Genomic DNA, 17,544 nt, shown 5'->3' with positions numbered 1-17,544 from the left:
ATTAACGCGTTGCGTACGGTTTACAAGAAAGAACTTTTGAAAGTTCGAAGTTTTAAGAGTTCAACACAGTTACAAACCTAGTTTGTGGTATTTCAATCATCTTCATTTCTTGAACGACCAGAACTTTGCAAGACCTAGTAGAAATACAATGAGTGATGTGGATGCAGTAACACAACAAGACGTAAGTAAAAATGCAGTTTATTTATAGCATAAGTAGTTATAGTTTTATAACTTTTATAGTCTGATAGTCTCACTTACAGCGTCAGCTCACAGCGCTAGACGCGTCGGCCTTAATATATAAAATATAATATATAAAATTCTCTACCTGCTTCTTCTTTACTCTACCTGCCGTCTGGTGCGATTGCACAAAAAAGCGATAGTGCTGTTCGAGTGGGGGGAGAAGTCAGCCTTTGCGCAGGCCAGCTCGTGGCTACTACAGCTGGGTGAATCCACGCTGATTCTTCCAGGGGTGTCCCTGGATGAATCAGTGTGGACTCTATGAGAGTCGGTTACGATAGAGATGGCGTATTGGACAAATACGGCTGCCTATTAGCGCCAAGATACCACCAAATCATAGCCTATGAGGACAGAGGGGAGGATCTAGGGTACTTAAAGCCCAGATTACAACCACTTTCACTCCCTGTATGGCCGACTCTCGAAGAGACTGCTCTCAGTGGCTCGGAGCGACTGCAACAAAAGGCTGAGGCAAAAAAGAAAATGCAGGGACGACGCGACCCCGAAGATAACACTCAAAAGGCGAAGCCCAGACTGATGGCGATAGCAAAGTTCGTCCAGGCTAACATGTCCCCCAAAAGAGGTAAACGACTATCTCATCTTTCCCCAAAATTGGCGGAAACAAGTGAGCTGCAAATGAAAGCAATACTGCGAATGAATGAAAGCGGTACTCTCAAGCACCATCAGCCACTCGAACGAGGGCCGACATGGGGCAAGTAACACCAGCCAGACTTCGACCAGCGTACAGCATGCGGAAAATGCGCTGATCGAGTTCGTGGCCATAACAAAGGCTAATCGCGAGGTAAGCCTGTTTATATGCAAGAAAATCATGTAGACCTACCAGTACAACCATGAAAAGTTGCTGGAGGTGGAACTCAAAGAAACCGAAGCAGCCATTTATAATAACGACACCCGGCAAGTCCTCAGGGGAAACATGTCGGGAAGGTATAAGACTGCATACAACATCACGTCAGGTTTCGGGGACGCAGTCGAGGACGAGGGACAGAACGACGAGATTCAGTCCTTTCACACACCGAAAGGGGACACGGTGGTGGTAGTGGCCAAGTTTTTTTTTTATGTCACTAGGTCGGCAAACAAGTGTACGGCTCACCTAATAGCGGTAAGCGATTATCGTAGCTTATAGACACCTGCAACACCAGAAGCATCGCAAGCGCGTTGCCGACCGTTACATATATATATATATATATATATATATATATATATATATAACGGCGCGTGATATATTTTAAAGGAAATAATTAAATTTTGATTTGATTAATACTGTTGCCATGTGAAATTATTTACGTTAATAACGAATTATGTGCTTTATTACGATTATTGTATTTTGGAGCAGGTAAACACCGGATGGAGTTGTCAGTCAGGTGTCAGTTCGGTCGCTGGTCACTTTTTGGATTGACAGCGGACGTATGACATGTACTCGCAAACCCATCAGCTCCAAATCAGTTTGTTTCTTTGTAATCTTTTCAAATTCAGTTTCTTAAATTATTTTGCCAATTAACATTAGTTCGATAATATTTCGTGGTGGTATAATTATTTGTTTTAAAACCTTTGTAAACAACATCCATGATGGACGATTCTGAGAGAGCACCCGCTAAGCATAACCATGATGAAGAGAGTCCGGACTATCCTGAGAATTCGCTCGGCGCTCCTTCATCAGAAGTGGGATGTACCGAAACGTCCTAGGAGCAAGCAGGTCACATTTTTCATGATATTAGTGATAATAATCATTGGAAAATTTTGTTCGAAGCGTAGCAACGCCAAATGTAGGAATTAATTCGTGCCTTAAAACAACCTGTTACTTTACTGATTCAAAGATAATCTTCCCTTAATATAATCTAGATTCACAAGATAGTGATGCACGCACTTGGTGCAATACAGTAGATTACAAATAGCCATTGCGGTTACAGTTTAGCTACCTTGCCTAGTGATACAAAAAAAACCACGGTTAGGCCGAGCAAGGCGATGCTATATGTGTAGAAAAATTGAGCAAATGTCTCAAGAGCGTTTTAGCAAAGGTAATCGAAACACTAATGCTATTTCGCGTTCCGAGGTTTCAGGTAAAAAGGTGACAATGCCAAACAAGGATGGTGGAACCGCAAAGAAGCCATCGCCTACCTGCTATTTTTGTTATACAAAGGACCACATTGCAATGCACAGCCCGAAAAAGTAAGTTACTACAAATGAAGGACGTATCGAGCGTTGCGTTGATGTTTGCGCCATCAAGCCAGCTACGGATTATTTTGCTACAGAGACGGGTGAGAAGTTTTCAGTTTGTTTCAATCCTGGTTCTGAATGCTCTTTACTTAAGGACAGTAAAGTGAATAGATTCCTGAGCAAAATGCAAAATACTATAGTTACTTTGATAGTTATCGATAGTACGAATATTGAGAGTAGTCTCCAAATTTCCACTACTGTAGTAATGCAGGGTTATCCGATTTGTTTATTATTTTACGTTGTGCCTGGCTACTGTATTTCGATTGACACAATGATTTGTAGGGCTTTACTTTACTTAGGGCTTTCTGTTGAAGTATGTGAGACACGAATTGTACTAAAGAAGGTGACTGTTGTGTCAGTTTGTAATGTAGGTATGAAGTAGGTAAATTTAATAAAATTGATACTGACATACCGATAGAACACAAACAATCATTAATTTCTTAGCTTAAGAAAAATTCTGATTATTTTGTTGTCGATCAGGGATCTATTAGGCTAATCGATCTTTATGTTACGGTTCAACGACGACCGTACATACTTAGTTCCGGGAAGTATCAGGAAGTCAGAAATAAAATTAAAGAACTTCTGTACACTGGTATTATTCCCGAGAGCTGTTCGCCTTTTTTCTAGTCCAATCCTATTGATAAAGAAAACGGATGGAACTGAACGCTTGTGTGTGGATTATCGGGAGTTAAACAGTAACACGGTGCCTGATCGTTACCCACTACCATTGATATCGGATCAATTTCAGAGATTGGTGGCAGCTCACTATTTTACGTCATTAGATATGGCAAGCGGTTTCTATCAGATACCATTTAACGAGGACTCGATCGAGCGTACCGCTTTTGTTACTCCCGACGGACAGTTTGAATAACTCTCCATGCCCTTTGGTCTCCGTAATACACCTTCAGTGTATCAACGTGCTATAAAAATAAAGCTCTTTTGCCCCCTAATGAGACCTTTGCTGCGACATACATCGATGACGTCCTTATTCCATCCCGCACAGTAGATGAAGGTATTGATAAAATATTATGTATCTAGTATGTAAATAATAATGTAGAAATAATTTACTAATATTTTATTATAATTTGTAACAGGAATTGACGCAATAAGTACAGAATCAACCGACATATTAAATTATTTGACATAAAGCAAGTTAGTTTATTTCCGCTTCTCAAACTCGGAACGTCACACCAAATAGTGATGTCTACTAACACTCTCCCTTGTTATTTAATTTAGAAGTTCAATCGGTTTGGTGGTCGTCGAATCCGGGTACTACGACGGGGTTCAATTTCAGCCTGTGTAGTAGGAGGTATATCTGGAGTTGCTTGAGGTGTCTCTGGCTTGTCCACTTCCGAGGTTTCAGTGTAAGGTATAGATTCCCTTCTTGTAGCGTTAGCATGTGTAGTTGTAAGGTCTTTTTCAGGTAGTAAGTCTTTTCCAGGGAGTACGTCTTTTCCAGGTAGTATGTTCTTTCCAGGTAATAGGTCTTTTTCAGGTAATTTTGGTGTATATAAATTTGCCACTGATTCTCTTGGTTTAATCAGGTAAGTATCTGGTATTCTAAAGTTATTATCTAAGCATGATGTCTTTATGATTTGATCTACATGTCTTTGGTGTATTCTTCCATCTACTTCCACTTCATAATGTAATTTTCCTTTTCTATTTACTATGTTACCAAATTTCCATTTATTACTGTCATACATTCGAATTTGAACTTTCTCTCCTCTTTGAAATTCCTTGGTTACTATTATCTCTTCATTACTGTTGTTTCTTAATTCCTGTGGTCTTTTTACTAAGTCAATTCTTGTTCTGTATATTCTTTTAAACATCATTTCACCTGGGCTTAATCCTGTAGTATTGTTAGGTGTTTTTCTATACATCATTAAAAATCTTTGTAATTTATCTTGTATAGATCCCTCTTCATTTATCATTGCTTTAAGTTTATTTTTAACAGTTTGAACATATCTTTCTACTTGACCATTGGTAGAAGGATGAAATGGTGCTGTAAATTTAGCTTGAATTCCATTTTATTTTAAGAATTTTTGCATTTCTTCTGATCTAAATTGTCTTCCATTATCCGAGACTTGCGTTATTGGTAAACCAAATGTAGTGTATAACTTCTTTAAAATATTTATAGTTGTTGCAGCTGACATAGAATTAGTAGGTATAACTTCTAACCATTTAGTATAGGCATCTACCACCATAAGAAAATATTGGTTCATGAATGGTCCGGCATAATCAATATGAATACGACTCCACGGTTCCTTAGGGTATTCCCAGCTGTGTACAGGTACCTTAGTCGGGTTTTTACGCATCAAACAGCATCTCTTGCATTGTTTCACCATATTTTCAATATCTATGTCAATGTTCTTCCACCACACATAGCTTCTTGCTAAAGCCTTCATCTTAACTATACCCATGTGCGCTGTATGTAATTCTTCTAATATTTTAGGTTGTAGTTTCTTAGGTATGACGATTCGTATGCCATAAAATATACAATTATTCTGCAATGAAAATTCATGTAGTCTAGTTTTATCTTCTCGTCCTGATTGTATATCAATATATAACTTCTGTAGTTCCGGGTCAGTAGCTGTAGCTACCCTTATCTCTTGTAATGAAACTGGTATTTCTGAAATCTGATTTAAGTAGAAAGCTTCGTCATCTGTAAGTGTATCATTCTTTTCATTTTTATTTGTATGTTGTAGTCTTGAAAAATAGTCGGCATTAGCATGTTCTGCAGTCTTCCTTAGTTTTATCTGGTAATCAAATCCAGCTAAAAAGTTAGCATAATGTACAAGTCGTATGGCTGTTGTAGCAGGTGTAGCCTTCTCTGGGTGTAAAATTCTAGCTAATGGTTGGTTGTCTACTATGAGAATTATTTTTCTACCGTAACAATACTGAAAGAATTTCTTCAGTCCCCAAACTAATGCTGCGGCTTCTTTATCTAACTGGCTGTAACCTTTCTCTGCCTTTGTAAGAGATCTTGACGCGAAAGCTATTGGACGTTCTGATTTATCCGGCATAATATGTGACAACACAGCTCCGTATCCAGTTGGTGATGCATCAGTGGCTAATGTGACAGGTAAGTTTTCATGAAATGGTATAAGTACTTTTTCTCCGCAGATTTCTTTTTTCAGTTCTTGAAATGCTTGTTCACATGATGTTGACCAAGTAAATTTTGTATCTTTTTGTAATAATTTGTATAAAGGATTTAGTTTTGATGCTAAGTTAGGTATAAATTGTTGGTAGTAATTTATCATTCCCAAAAATGTGCGTAGTGAAGAAACATCTGTTGGACGTGAACTATTCTTTATATCATTTACTTTATCTTCTGTAGGGTGTAGACCTTTTTCATTTATTGTATGTCCTAGGTAAGTAACTGATTTCTGAAAAAACTGACATTTCTCTCTGTTTAAGTGTAGTCCACATTCTTTTAATTTGTCAAATACCTTCCTAATTCTTTGTAGTAATTGTATAAATGTACGTCCTTGTAAAGCAATGTCGTCAAAAAAACAAACTGTACCTTCCATTCCTTGAAGTGTTTGATCCATGTATCTCTGCCAAACATTTGGTGCAATTTTCACTCCGAACATTAGTCTTTTCACCTTGTATGTACCCTTGCATGTACTAATAGCTTGCATTTCTGCTGTATCTTCATTAGTCTTCAAATGCAAATAAGCTTGATTAATATCCAGTGTGCAAAAATATTTTCCTCCACTTAACTTTGAAAATATTTCTTCAACACGAGGTATAGGGTAGTTGTCATTTTCCAGATTTTTGTTTAATGTAGCACGATAGTCAGCACATAAGCGCATTTTTCCATTTTGCTTCAAGACAGGAACAATTGGTGTTCCCCACTGTGAGTATGTGACTTTTTCTAATATTCCTTCCTTTTCTAATCTGTCTATTTCTGCTTCCACCTGATCCTTCAAAGCGAATGGTACTGGACGTGGTTTTAAAAAGACTGGAACTGCACCTTCTTTCAATTTAAATACTGCTTGATAATCTTTAATTTCTCCTATTTCTTCAGAAAATAGTTCTTTGTATTCTTGTATAATTTTTTTCAATTTCTCAGTAAACTCTTTTTCTGTAATATCATTTTCTTCTTTTTGTAGTGAATTTATGTCAAATTGTAAGTTTAATTTCCTAATCCATTCTCTTCCCAATACAGGATCAACTTTTCTATCAATAACAAAGATTCTTCCTATGACTTCTGTATTTTTATATTTGATGTTTACATTACAGGTTCCCCGTGGGTAAAGTATTTCTCCTGTGTAAGTTTTTAATTTAATTGGTGTAGTTTCTAATTTAAGATTACTGAAATTTTCTTTATAATATTGTACAGAGCATGTAGTGACTGCTGCACCTGTATCTAGTTCTAGTGTATGTAATTTCCCGTTCAGTTGTAATGTAATATTAAATTTATCATTTTGTATGTTATTTTTGTAAAATATTTTATGTATTTCATAAAGGAGAATGCTACGATTCCATACATTTTTGGGCCAAAATGTAATGAAATGAAAATAGTATCAATTAATGCATTTAGGCTTATTGATCCTTCGCTGAAAATTATCTATATTTTGGCTATCTGAGAGTGGAGTTATTAGACTTTTTGTAAAAGTGAGGTTATGTTACAATGTCTATAAAAAACCTCGATCACTAAGTTCTTAAAGCAATAATATTTATTATATTTAGTGAAGAATGTTTGAAAACTCATTACAAATATCACTAACTTGAAACCATAAATAAATATCAGGAATGGATTTATCGAAAAGGAGTCCAGAATAAAAAAAAAAGCCTTTGAATTTATTTCATATTTTATTCGTCTTCTATTATTATTAAAATGTCATCAAGAAATTGTGCAGGTGGAACTATATTTTCCTGGTACCTAGCCCAGCTTAAATACCATATAATACACATTATATGAGCGCAGCAGCCAACAGTTCGTCTGCCTACAATGCAGTTGCAGTAATACGTAAGAATTGCTTCCCTTCCTCTACGAGAGCTGTCGATTAAAATATAAACAAAATAAGTTTTTCGACTTATATGTCGGGATTGTATGCGACCCCTAAGTAACCACGAAGTACTTGAGGCCGACAGCTCTCGAATAAGGCTGCGGCTGACCTCCCTGCACACTTCTATGATAAAACCATCATTTCCTCTAATATGTTCACCATAATAGGAACGTGCCTGCTTTATTTGGTATGTTCCTAAAGAAATAAGTATAAGCTCACTATCGGAGAGCTGTGGGAAATCATTTAAATTATCATTATGTATTGTGATACTTTCAAAATTAGCTTGATGCCTGTTATAATTATTTGTTATAATAAAATCAGCTAATACATTTTCTGTATTCATATATTTATCTATTTCTTGTATTATTTCCCCAGCATCTACACGATCAACTATAGGAGGGTGAAACTTATTTAAAAGGGCAGCAGCCACCTCAAAATCTTTCATGAAAGTTTTACTGGATTTATTGAAATAATTTTGGCGAAATAATTTAAAATCACGTTTAAATCTTCCATTAACAATTTCAATAACCCAACGACAAATGGTGACTGCTCTAGATTTATTGGCCTTGCTAGTTGATAGCTGTCTTTCACCCTCCTCCAACGAAGCAGGCACATATGTCCTATATCCACATTGGTGCAACAAAGGTAGTGAATCACGAAAGCCTCTATCTAATATAAATGCATCACCTCGTTGGAAATATTCTTGCAAAGGTCTTCCATTTGAAAATTCGTTTTTCATGATGTCAGCATCAGATGTTGTAGCTGGGTATGGGCCCAAAACATCAATAATATGGCCATCAGTACACACAATTAAAAATGGTTTTAAAAGATTTCTATATTTGTGCATGCTATATGATTTTTTTTGATACAAATAATTAGAACTTTTTTCTACATAACAATAGGTGCCATCAAAAATTACTACTGGCTTTTCAACACCCTCAAAGCTTCCAAACAGTGAGTTGGGTATTGTTAGATTTCTATCTATTATTTGTTGCCTGTTTATATGATTTAAACCTAGATTGGCTGGTACAAAATACTCTGTGAGTAATTCTCTTACATTTTGTAACCACTTTTCTACACTTCGCCTACTCACTTTTAGCAAAATTGCCAATCTTTCAGTGGAATCGCCAGTTCTGAGTTTCATAAGATAAGCAGCCAAAGCTAATGTTGCATTTGGAATTTCTAACAACTGAGGAACTTCAGTCCACATCTGATGGAACTGAGCTTTATTCAATCCAGTCCATGTATGTACAATATGGTCTTCCATATCATTTATATTTTCAAAATGAAGTAATCTACCATCTAAAACTTCTTTTAAAGACATCATGTCTTGAATGTGTTTTGCAGTAAAAGACTGTACATAATTGGACCTTAAACTGTCAAGAAAATCCCATGCTTCGATAATCAAATGTTGACCACAAAGACGGTTATTTTCAGGTATGTAATATTTATATTGATTAAGCAACATTTTTCTAGTAGAAAGTGGAACCCTGTATCTGTCTGTTCTGTGGCATCTTTCGATAAAGCATCTACTTTCAGTTTCAGAAGCTCTCATGTATTCTGGCAATACAATAGTAGGTTCTTGTTGGTTGCCTCTAACTTCATCATTGGGGGACACAGTAGCAGGATTGTCTTCTTGAGACCTGTCTTGTTGAGATGAACAAGACGGGCCTGAGACCATGTGAACAGCAGCTCTGTCTGCAGCCACCCAACAACCATGACACACACGACTTCCTGCTTCTATCTGTAACAAACATACTTAATTAAAATTGGAGTTTATTAAGATAATTAATTTGTTTTTTTTTTTTTTTATTATTACCTACATCTACAAGCTTTATCTCTTTATCTATACCTTTTATTTACACATTAATAAGTTTGTTTATAATATAATTATATATATTGCTGTGCTAGCCTTATTGGCTATTTATTAAATACCTGGTTAAGCCCACCTTATTATTTTAATTAGTTTAAATATTAAAAATTGTGTGAATAATGTGAATTTAATGTAATCAACATGTTAACATGTATGTTTGTTAATATATATATATATATATATATATATAATTGATAATAATAGTAGTATCATGAGTCCATTACTGTGGTATTACGATTCCTCATGGCTATTTTCATATTGTAGTTTATAATTTCAGTCATTTTGTGGTTAGTACCTACCTAACTTCATTAATCTGTTTGTGCTTACAGAAAATACAATACAAACAATGATAATAATTGTTCTATGGCTTATGACAAAATAATTTCACCAGATATGAGTTTTATTTTATTTTAGCGTACATAAACATTCAATGGAACTTCTCTGTGTATTTAAAATATTGGCAAAGACACATTGTTGAACTTTGCAACATCATTTGGAGTCATATAAGGTTAGGCCATGTTAAGCTAATCTTAAGTTCAGCCAGAGAGTATAGCGTGCCAGCAGACCCAACTTTGTAACTCATGGCTCACTTTTAGGCCCCTCTAACGGAGAAGTAGTACCCAAATATTTTATGACTTGCAGTGAACAACATTTAAATTGCTACTACTTACAGGTAATGGTATAATCCACTCCAGTATGACATTATAAATTCTGGATTCACGGGTTGAATCGCTATGTAGAAGATGACTGGTTTTTGTTGCAAGAGAGTGCCCACAGCGGATGCAGACATTACGGTGGCCAAGTAGTCTTCTTTGGACATCAACATCTGGGCTCTGAGCCAAGTCCCAGCATGCATTGCAAATATAGTCATTACTATTTACCTAAAAATTGCAAAATGTTTTAAATCCTCACAAATACAATAATATTATTAACCCATTTCAATAATAATGAATGACTGAGTGTGCAATGACATTATTTTAAAATTAAACATTTTACAAAAGTTATAATTATATATATTATAAGCCTGCCATTTGGTTAGATAGGTAATAGGTTTTATATACTTACAGACTTATGTGCAAGCCACTGCTGTATCACTGACAAAATTGTTTCATCATCTAAGCGTCTTAGGCTTAGATTATTGCAGTGATTAGTTGCTATCCCACAATTTATACAGCGATCCATGCTTTGAAGTATATTCAATCAAGTCGGTAGAAAAATCCAAAAGAAAAATCTAAGTCAAATACGTAAGCAATCTTCAGTGTCCAGTGTGAAAGCAAGGGTCGTTCAATGGAGGCAGGGTCGAAATCCGTAATTAACAAAGCGGTGGTCGTTGAAAATAGAAAACAATAGGAAAAACACTCAGAACGCATCGGAATACAGCAAACGAGTAACGGGAGTCGGACACGGGAGGAGTTGTCAGTCAGCTGTCATTAAAAATATGATGTTATTTTAAATCAATACGATATCGATTATCATTTTGGTTTATCAGATATTAATTGATATTTTCGCTATTAACGTAAGTAGCTTTATTTAAATACACTTTATTTTTTAAAACTTCAATTATGCATCTATATACTTTTAGTTAATAAACTAGTGCAAGCAGTTTATTTTTGAATTTTGTAATCGATTATAGTTGAATCGATATCCAATTAATTTGGCAAAAACTATCTTTCTCATTTTTCTCCGCTTCCAGATTCAGAATTGAGCTGATATTTTATATTTTAAAATAAAAAAATATGACCAATTTTTTAAACCATATCTCTTCTTATTACATTTTGGCCCAAAAGTCCCTTTCTCCTTTCATTAGTATCTTCTATGTACTGTTCATTTACTAGCTCTAGTTGTTTTTGTTCCCTTAAGCAAACTGATTGTATGTGTCCTTTTGTTTTGCATTTCTTACAAAATAATTTATCTTTTAATCTACACTGAGTCGCTGAATGGTTTTCTTTTCCACAACGATAACACTTTATTTTCTTTCCTTTTTTAATATTTGTATTGTATGTATGACTTTTATATGTATTTGTATTTTGTTTGGATGTATTGAAATTCTTAGTTTTCTTTGATATTTTGTTTATATTTGGTTGAATATCCGTACACATTTCTTTTGTTTCTACTTTGGAAGTCTCAATCGCCATTGCAATCCTAATTAAATCATCAAATTTTGTAGAAGAAGATTCTTGTAATAATCTTTCTTTAATTTCAGAGTTACGCAGCCCTCGTATGAACTGTACTCGCAGATGAGTTTCAAAAGTACTATTTTTACAATTATTACATATAAAGTTACATTTTCCGCCTATTTCTTTTAATCCAGCTACGTAGTTAGCAATACTTTCACACTCATGCTGTTGCCGTAGACAGAATTTGTGTTGTTGAGCAACTTCACCGGGTTCTGGGGCAATATGATTCCTTAGTAGTTCTACAAGGTCATCATAGCTTTTTGATTCTAGACACTCAGGCGCTGTGATGTTTTTCAGTACTTGGTAGTATTTAGGGCCAATACAATTGAGAAAAATTTGCACTTTAATTGTAGCACTTGTGACACCTTTCAAGGAAATATAATTTTGAAGTCTTTGTAAATAAGTCGAAAATGATTCATTGTTTTCATCATAAGGTTGTAATGTGATACCACTAACCGTTTTATCACTGGTTTGTAAGGCTTGTTGTAATTGTACTTGCTGTAATTGCATTCCTCGCATCGTTTCCATCATTTGGGACAAAACTTGCCCTAGTTGTTGTTCCATTGCGGCGTATTATGTACGTACGTATGTAAGAGGAAAAGGAATGTGTGAAGCGGGTTATCATCACAGGATTTGGAACCCTTGGAACAAGGAAAATGGGTGTATAGCACGTGGTAATATCCGCTGCTCGCGAGGTTACTTATATTCACTTTTTTTTTTTTTTGTAATTATTAATCTTCGTCGTCAATCTGTTATCCTCGTCGCCAATTTATTATGTATCTAGTATGTAAATAATAATGTAGAAATAATTTACTAATATTTTATTATAATTTGTAACAGGAATTGACGCAATAAGTACAGAATCAACCGACATATTAAATTATTTGACATAAAGCAAGTTAGTTTATTTCCGCTTCTCAAACTCGGAACGTCACACCAAATAGTGATGTCTACTAACACTACGCAAAGCTGTTAAGGCTTTAACAAAGTGTGGCTTTGCAATAAATAAAAAAAATGCTCTTTTTTTGAAAACTACGGTTGAATTTTTGGAGTTTGAAGTATTTACTGGTGAAGTTCGACCAAACTCGCGTAAAATAAAGGCTTTGACTGAACTACCGCCTCCCCAAACCGTTACTCAACTCCGGCAATTTATAGGCTTAGCTTCGTATTTTCGACAGTTTGTGCCCGATTTTTCTCAACAAATCGCTCCTTTGTACAGGCTTACTTCAGGTAAGGGTAAAATCACCTAGACGCCGACTTTTGAGAAAATTAGAAAAGATATTATAAGCGTACTGACTGATAGACCAGTTCTTACCATATTTGACCCCGAAAAACCTAATGGAGTCCACACTGATGATGATGGATATGGGGCGATTCTGATACAGAAATTCGCAGGCAAGACTCATGTGGTCGAATATCACAGCCGTCGTACAAAACTCCGCTGAGTCTAGGTATGATTCATATGAGTTGGAAACTCTCGCGGTAATTAACGCCTACAAAACACCTATTGATGCAGAGTCAGGACGTGCCGATAACGGCAATGGTAGGTATGTGATTTCTTGTGATAAACCACAGTTTATGTGATAGTAGCCTGTGTGGCATAGTAGCCTGTGTGGCATAGTAGCCTGTGTGGCATAGTAGCCTGTGTGGCATAGTAGCCTGTGTGGCAAAGTAGCCTGTGTGGCTTAATAGCCTGTGTCGCATAATAGCCTGTGTGGCATAATAGCTTGTGTGACATAGTAACCTGTGTGACAAAATAGCCTGTGTGGCATAATAGCTTGTGTGGTATAGTAACCTGTGGGGCATAATAGCTTGTGTGGTATAGTAGCCTGTGTGGCAAAATATGCTGTATAGCCTGTGTGGTAAAGTAGCCTGTGTGGCAAAATATGCTGTATAGCCTGTGTGGTAAAGTAGCCTGTGTGGCAAAATATGCTGTATGGCATAGCAGCCTAAGTGCGTTATGTGCCTGTGCAGCATCACGTGACTTTATTTAGTTGGTCAGTATTTATTTATTTATTTATTTATTTATTTATTTATTTATTACAGTTTACATTTATTGCACTTACAGTTTACAACCAAGGCGTACAATAAACAAGCATAAATTAATAACACTACAACAAATACATTTAAGAAATAACAATTTATCTTACAATACGAGTATACACATTAACATAATTCTAAATACTTAAAGCAAGATTTAACAAATTCAGACGAATTCATGGCGAATATATCAATACTACTATTGGAGGCCAACATATTATTAAGTAAGCGAAGGGCTGACTGCGTTGGGGCGCTCCGAGCAGCTTGCGTCCGCACACACTCCACCGCGAACAGCGGCCGGGAGCGCCTCATGACCGTACAGCGCGGTGCGCATATACCACATGCCCCCAATGTCGTAGGGTTATCTATTTTATTATTTACTAAATGGTAGTAGTGGAGCATAAGGGCACACTTTCGCCTTAGCTCAAGAGTATCCAAGCCCACCATACCATTCACATAAAGAGAGGGATACAAATAAGGATAGTAACCATAGAGTTTAAAGAACAAATAACGGGCAAACTTTTTTTGCACTCGCTCAACTAAGGTTTTATAAAGTTTTTCGTGTGGATTCCAGATTAAAGCATTGTATTCCAATGTACTGCGAATAAAAGCAAAGTATAATATTAAAATTGATTCTTTGTTAGAGAATCTTGCTGATTGTCTGACCGTTAATACTTGTATGACCGAGCATACAAGTATTAACAACATGTTTGGCTTTGTTTTCAAAAACTTTCGAGGATACACACGAGGACGTGTGAAGATGCAGGACGGCCATAACGGCGCGTGATATATTTTAAAGGAAATAATTAAATTTTGATTTGATTAATACTGTTGCCATGTGAAATTATTTACGTTAATAACGAATTATGTGCTTTATTACGATTATTGTATTTTGGAGCAGGTAAACACCGGATGGAGTTGTCAGTCAGGTGTCAGTTCGGTCGCTGGTCACTTTTTGGATTGACAGCGGACGTATGACATGTACTCGCAAACCCATCAGCTCCAAATCAGTTTGTTTCTTTGTAATCTTTTCAAATTCAGTTTCTTAAATTATTTTGCCAATTAACATTAGTTCGATAATATTTCGTGGTGGTATAATTATTTGTTTTAAAACCTTTGTAAACAACATCCATGATGGACGATTCTGAGAGAGCACCCGCTAAGCATAACCATGATGAAGAGAGTCCGGACTATCCTGAGAATTCGCTCGGCGCTCCTTCATATATATATATATATATATATATATATATATATATATATATATATATATATATATATATATATATATATGTGTGTGATTAAAATAAAAAAATCCAGTCGTTAAAGTACTAATTTAATTAAATACACAGAGAAATAAAATTATACACGTCTTGCCGCCTTTACTCTCTTAGCGCCACACCCACACTCTCTGTCACACGTTCGTCTGTCAATGTCAATCATTCTTCACATCATGCATACTCACTCTTACATTCCCTTTCATGCATTCGTCTTTAAAGTTACACATCCTACATATATATATCGAACAACATCTATTTTTCATCCCCCTAAATGTTAAGGGTAGTCCACCCCACAAAAACATTTTTTTAAGTTTTAGATCAATTATTTATTTTTTAATTTGGCGTTGAAAAATACATACAATCCTAAATTTTCACCCTTCTACCACCAACCACTATTTTTAAATAGCGTTTAACGGCAAGACAACGTTTGCCGAGTCAGCTAGTATATATATATGTCGCAGAGTATGAATACGGAACGTCAAGTGTTTGACTTGGGTGTATTCAGATAATGTCAGTTGTCAATTATTAGCTGTTAGAGTAGTGAGGTGATCGACGCGCCACCTAGCACATCGTTCGATAGTCACCTACCCTCATTTATTATATTACTCGAATTGTTCTGACGTGTATAAAACGAACGGTGTCACCTCTGCTAAGGCAGTCTTGGCTCTGGCTTGGCACGATACACTTGTTGTATCCTGCTAGTAGCTTAACCTAGACTCATTAAATAATTAATTTGTGCAATCGAATTAATTATTACCTATTACGATTAATTTGACTAGGCGAGGCGTATAACTCGAGCAGTGTAGGTGAGCGTTGATACGTATCTTAAAGGAGGCCTCCTTAAACCTACACCTGGGTCGCAAGTCCTAGGCACTGCTCTGAGTTACTCCCTCTGCCACACGATGGATTCGGTACCCGCACGGTGAACCGTGAATCCACCGAATGCTAAGAAGTTAGTCTTCGCCCCCTTAACTAATAACTATCCCGCCTTCCGTGCTGCGTTGTCTTTCTGTTAAGTGAATCCTGTTTCATGATAAATCGTGTTTACTTGTTCAGTCAACATTACCCACTGAAGCCCACAATAGACTGAGTACTCTGAGACGATGAGAAAGAGAAATATACCTTCAAGCCGAAAAGTATACCTTCTCCTTCTTTCACTCTGACATATATATATAAGGTTACTTGTAAAACACCAGCATCCTTGCAGGACAAGATAGCTAACATCACAAGTAACATCATTTGTTCTAAAACTTTTCATAATTTGTTAGATTTTACTTTCATACAAAAAAAAAATATTATTTTATTTTCCGTTTGAATGTTATAAACTCTACGCGCATTCCAAAGATTAGGTAAACAATTACCACTTGCGGGTGTGAATGTGAGGGGGGAAGGAAGGGCCGGAGCGGCGCTAGCGCCCTTGAACTTGAACTATTTAGCTAGCCGAAGCAGTCGGCGCGGCGACTTTCAGGGGTATGAAAGTAACAAGTACCGTAAGTTTTCATTGACTATAGTGCCATCTATTAGACAGCTACAGCTTTCAGCACGATTTTTGTGCACTTTATGCTGTAGATGGCGCTACTATATGGTGATAACTACAAGGTTTTATCAATTTAACTATTATAAATCGATAAATATTTTTAATAGGAACTTTTAATTATTTTGGCAGTAATGTTTAAGAAAAAGCCGGTTTATTATTTAACTAGCACCACTTTTGAGATTGTCTATGACGGCGTAGGTCCCTCCAACTTGCACCAAAGTTGCACTAAAAAAGATGATCTGAAATATCTAATAAACCTTATAATCAGAGAAATTCATAAGACGGGTCTAAAAATAATTGCTAAAATATGTGATCAGTAACAATCTTTGCATACGGTTCATATTTGGTCTTCGCAAATATGACCACGTTTCCGAATTTCGCAATTGTCTCAAGTGGCTTCCGATTCGCTTTCGCAGGAATACTCACATACTCACGCTACTATATTGTATACTTATTTATTCTGATACAGCTCTGTACCTTAAGCGGCGTTTCAAGAATTTTTGTAATACACACGAACGCACCCTTGAATCTGAGTCTACTTTGATGCTCGAAACTTCAGCTCACACTACTTATTTTTATTCCAATTCTTTTACAGTTAAAGCTGTTCAACTTTGGAACGCTCTACCTCTTCCTATAAAACAAGCCCAATCCCTGTCTTGCTTTAAAAAATACCTCAAGGCGCACTATTTGTCACTTAGTACGTCATAATTGTTTTTATATCTCTGCATAACATAATGTAGGAGTATTGCTTCACTTGTATTTTGTATTCTATGCTTTTATCCATATTATATGTATTTCATTTATAAGTAGGTATAGTATTTATATATATATGTTTGTTTGTATGTATCTATGTATGTATGTATTGTGCTGTATATGTACGTGTATTTGTACTCGATAGTTGATATTGTTCTATGTGAAACTAATTGTCACTTCTCTGTATACTTACTGTACTTCCCTACCGCTTTCACTACGCTGTGTCCTATATGCCCAAAGCTTATCGGAAAGAGATCGCTACTCTAGCGATAAGACCAGAGCATGTACCCGGGTTTACCCGGTTCTCAAAAACCCGGGTTTTTCGTTGATCTTGAGAACCGGTTCTGAATATGAAACCCGGTTCTCCCGGTTCCGACTAAAATATTAAAATGTAGAGTATTAT

The 17,544-nt window shown here is 36.0% G+C and overlaps 2 protein-coding genes and 1 long non-coding RNA gene across 3 annotated transcripts; 1 reads left to right on the top strand and 2 right to left on the bottom strand.

Moving 5' to 3' along the window:
• Window positions 1–3,701: 3,701 nt before the first annotated feature.
• On the bottom strand, window positions 3,702–4,400 carry LOC123662765. The gene has a single exon (XM_045597565.1). The coding sequence runs from the start codon at window positions 4,398–4,400 to the stop codon at window positions 3,702–3,704; it is 699 nt and encodes a 232-aa protein (XP_045453521.1).
• A 96-nt stretch (window positions 4,401–4,496) lies between these two features.
• LOC123662764 (uncharacterized protein K02A2.6-like) lies at window positions 4,497–8,331 on the bottom strand. The gene is made up of 2 exons (XM_045597564.1): window positions 7,557–8,331; window positions 4,497–6,739 (listed from the first exon to the last, which is right to left on the bottom strand). Exons 1-2 carry the CDS (start codon window positions 8,329–8,331, stop codon window positions 4,497–4,499), a joined length of 3,018 nt encoding a protein of 1,005 aa, XP_045453520.1.
• Window positions 8,332–8,542: 211 nt separating this feature from the next.
• On the top strand, window positions 8,543–9,063 carry LOC123663005. Its single transcript, XR_006744594.1, has 3 exons — window positions 8,543–8,728; window positions 8,832–8,921; window positions 9,024–9,063. It is a non-coding gene; the product is annotated as an uncharacterized LOC123663005 (long non-coding RNA).
• Window positions 9,064–17,544: the final 8,481 nt, after the last annotated feature.

The sequence above is a fragment of the Melitaea cinxia genome, chromosome 19 (genome assembly GCF_905220565.1).
Source record: "Melitaea cinxia chromosome 19, ilMelCinx1.1, whole genome shotgun sequence".
Lineage (NCBI taxonomy): Eukaryota > Metazoa > Arthropoda > Insecta > Lepidoptera > Nymphalidae > Melitaea > Melitaea cinxia.
Note: the sequence above shows the minus strand (reverse complement) of the source record. Positions and strands in the feature narration are given on the sequence as shown.

Coding starts and splice junctions, on each gene's coding strand:
- LOC123662765 (XM_045597565.1), bottom strand. CDS start 4,400: ATGATAAATGAAGAGGGATCTATACAAGATAAATTACAAAGATTTTTA.
- LOC123662764 (XM_045597564.1), bottom strand. CDS start 8,331: ATGCACAAATATAGAAATCTTTTAAAACCATTTTTAATTGTGTGTACT. Junction 6,740..7,556: donor TCGAGAGCTGTCGGCCTCAA/GTACTTCGTGGT, acceptor AAACTTACACAG/GAGAAATACTTTACCCACGG.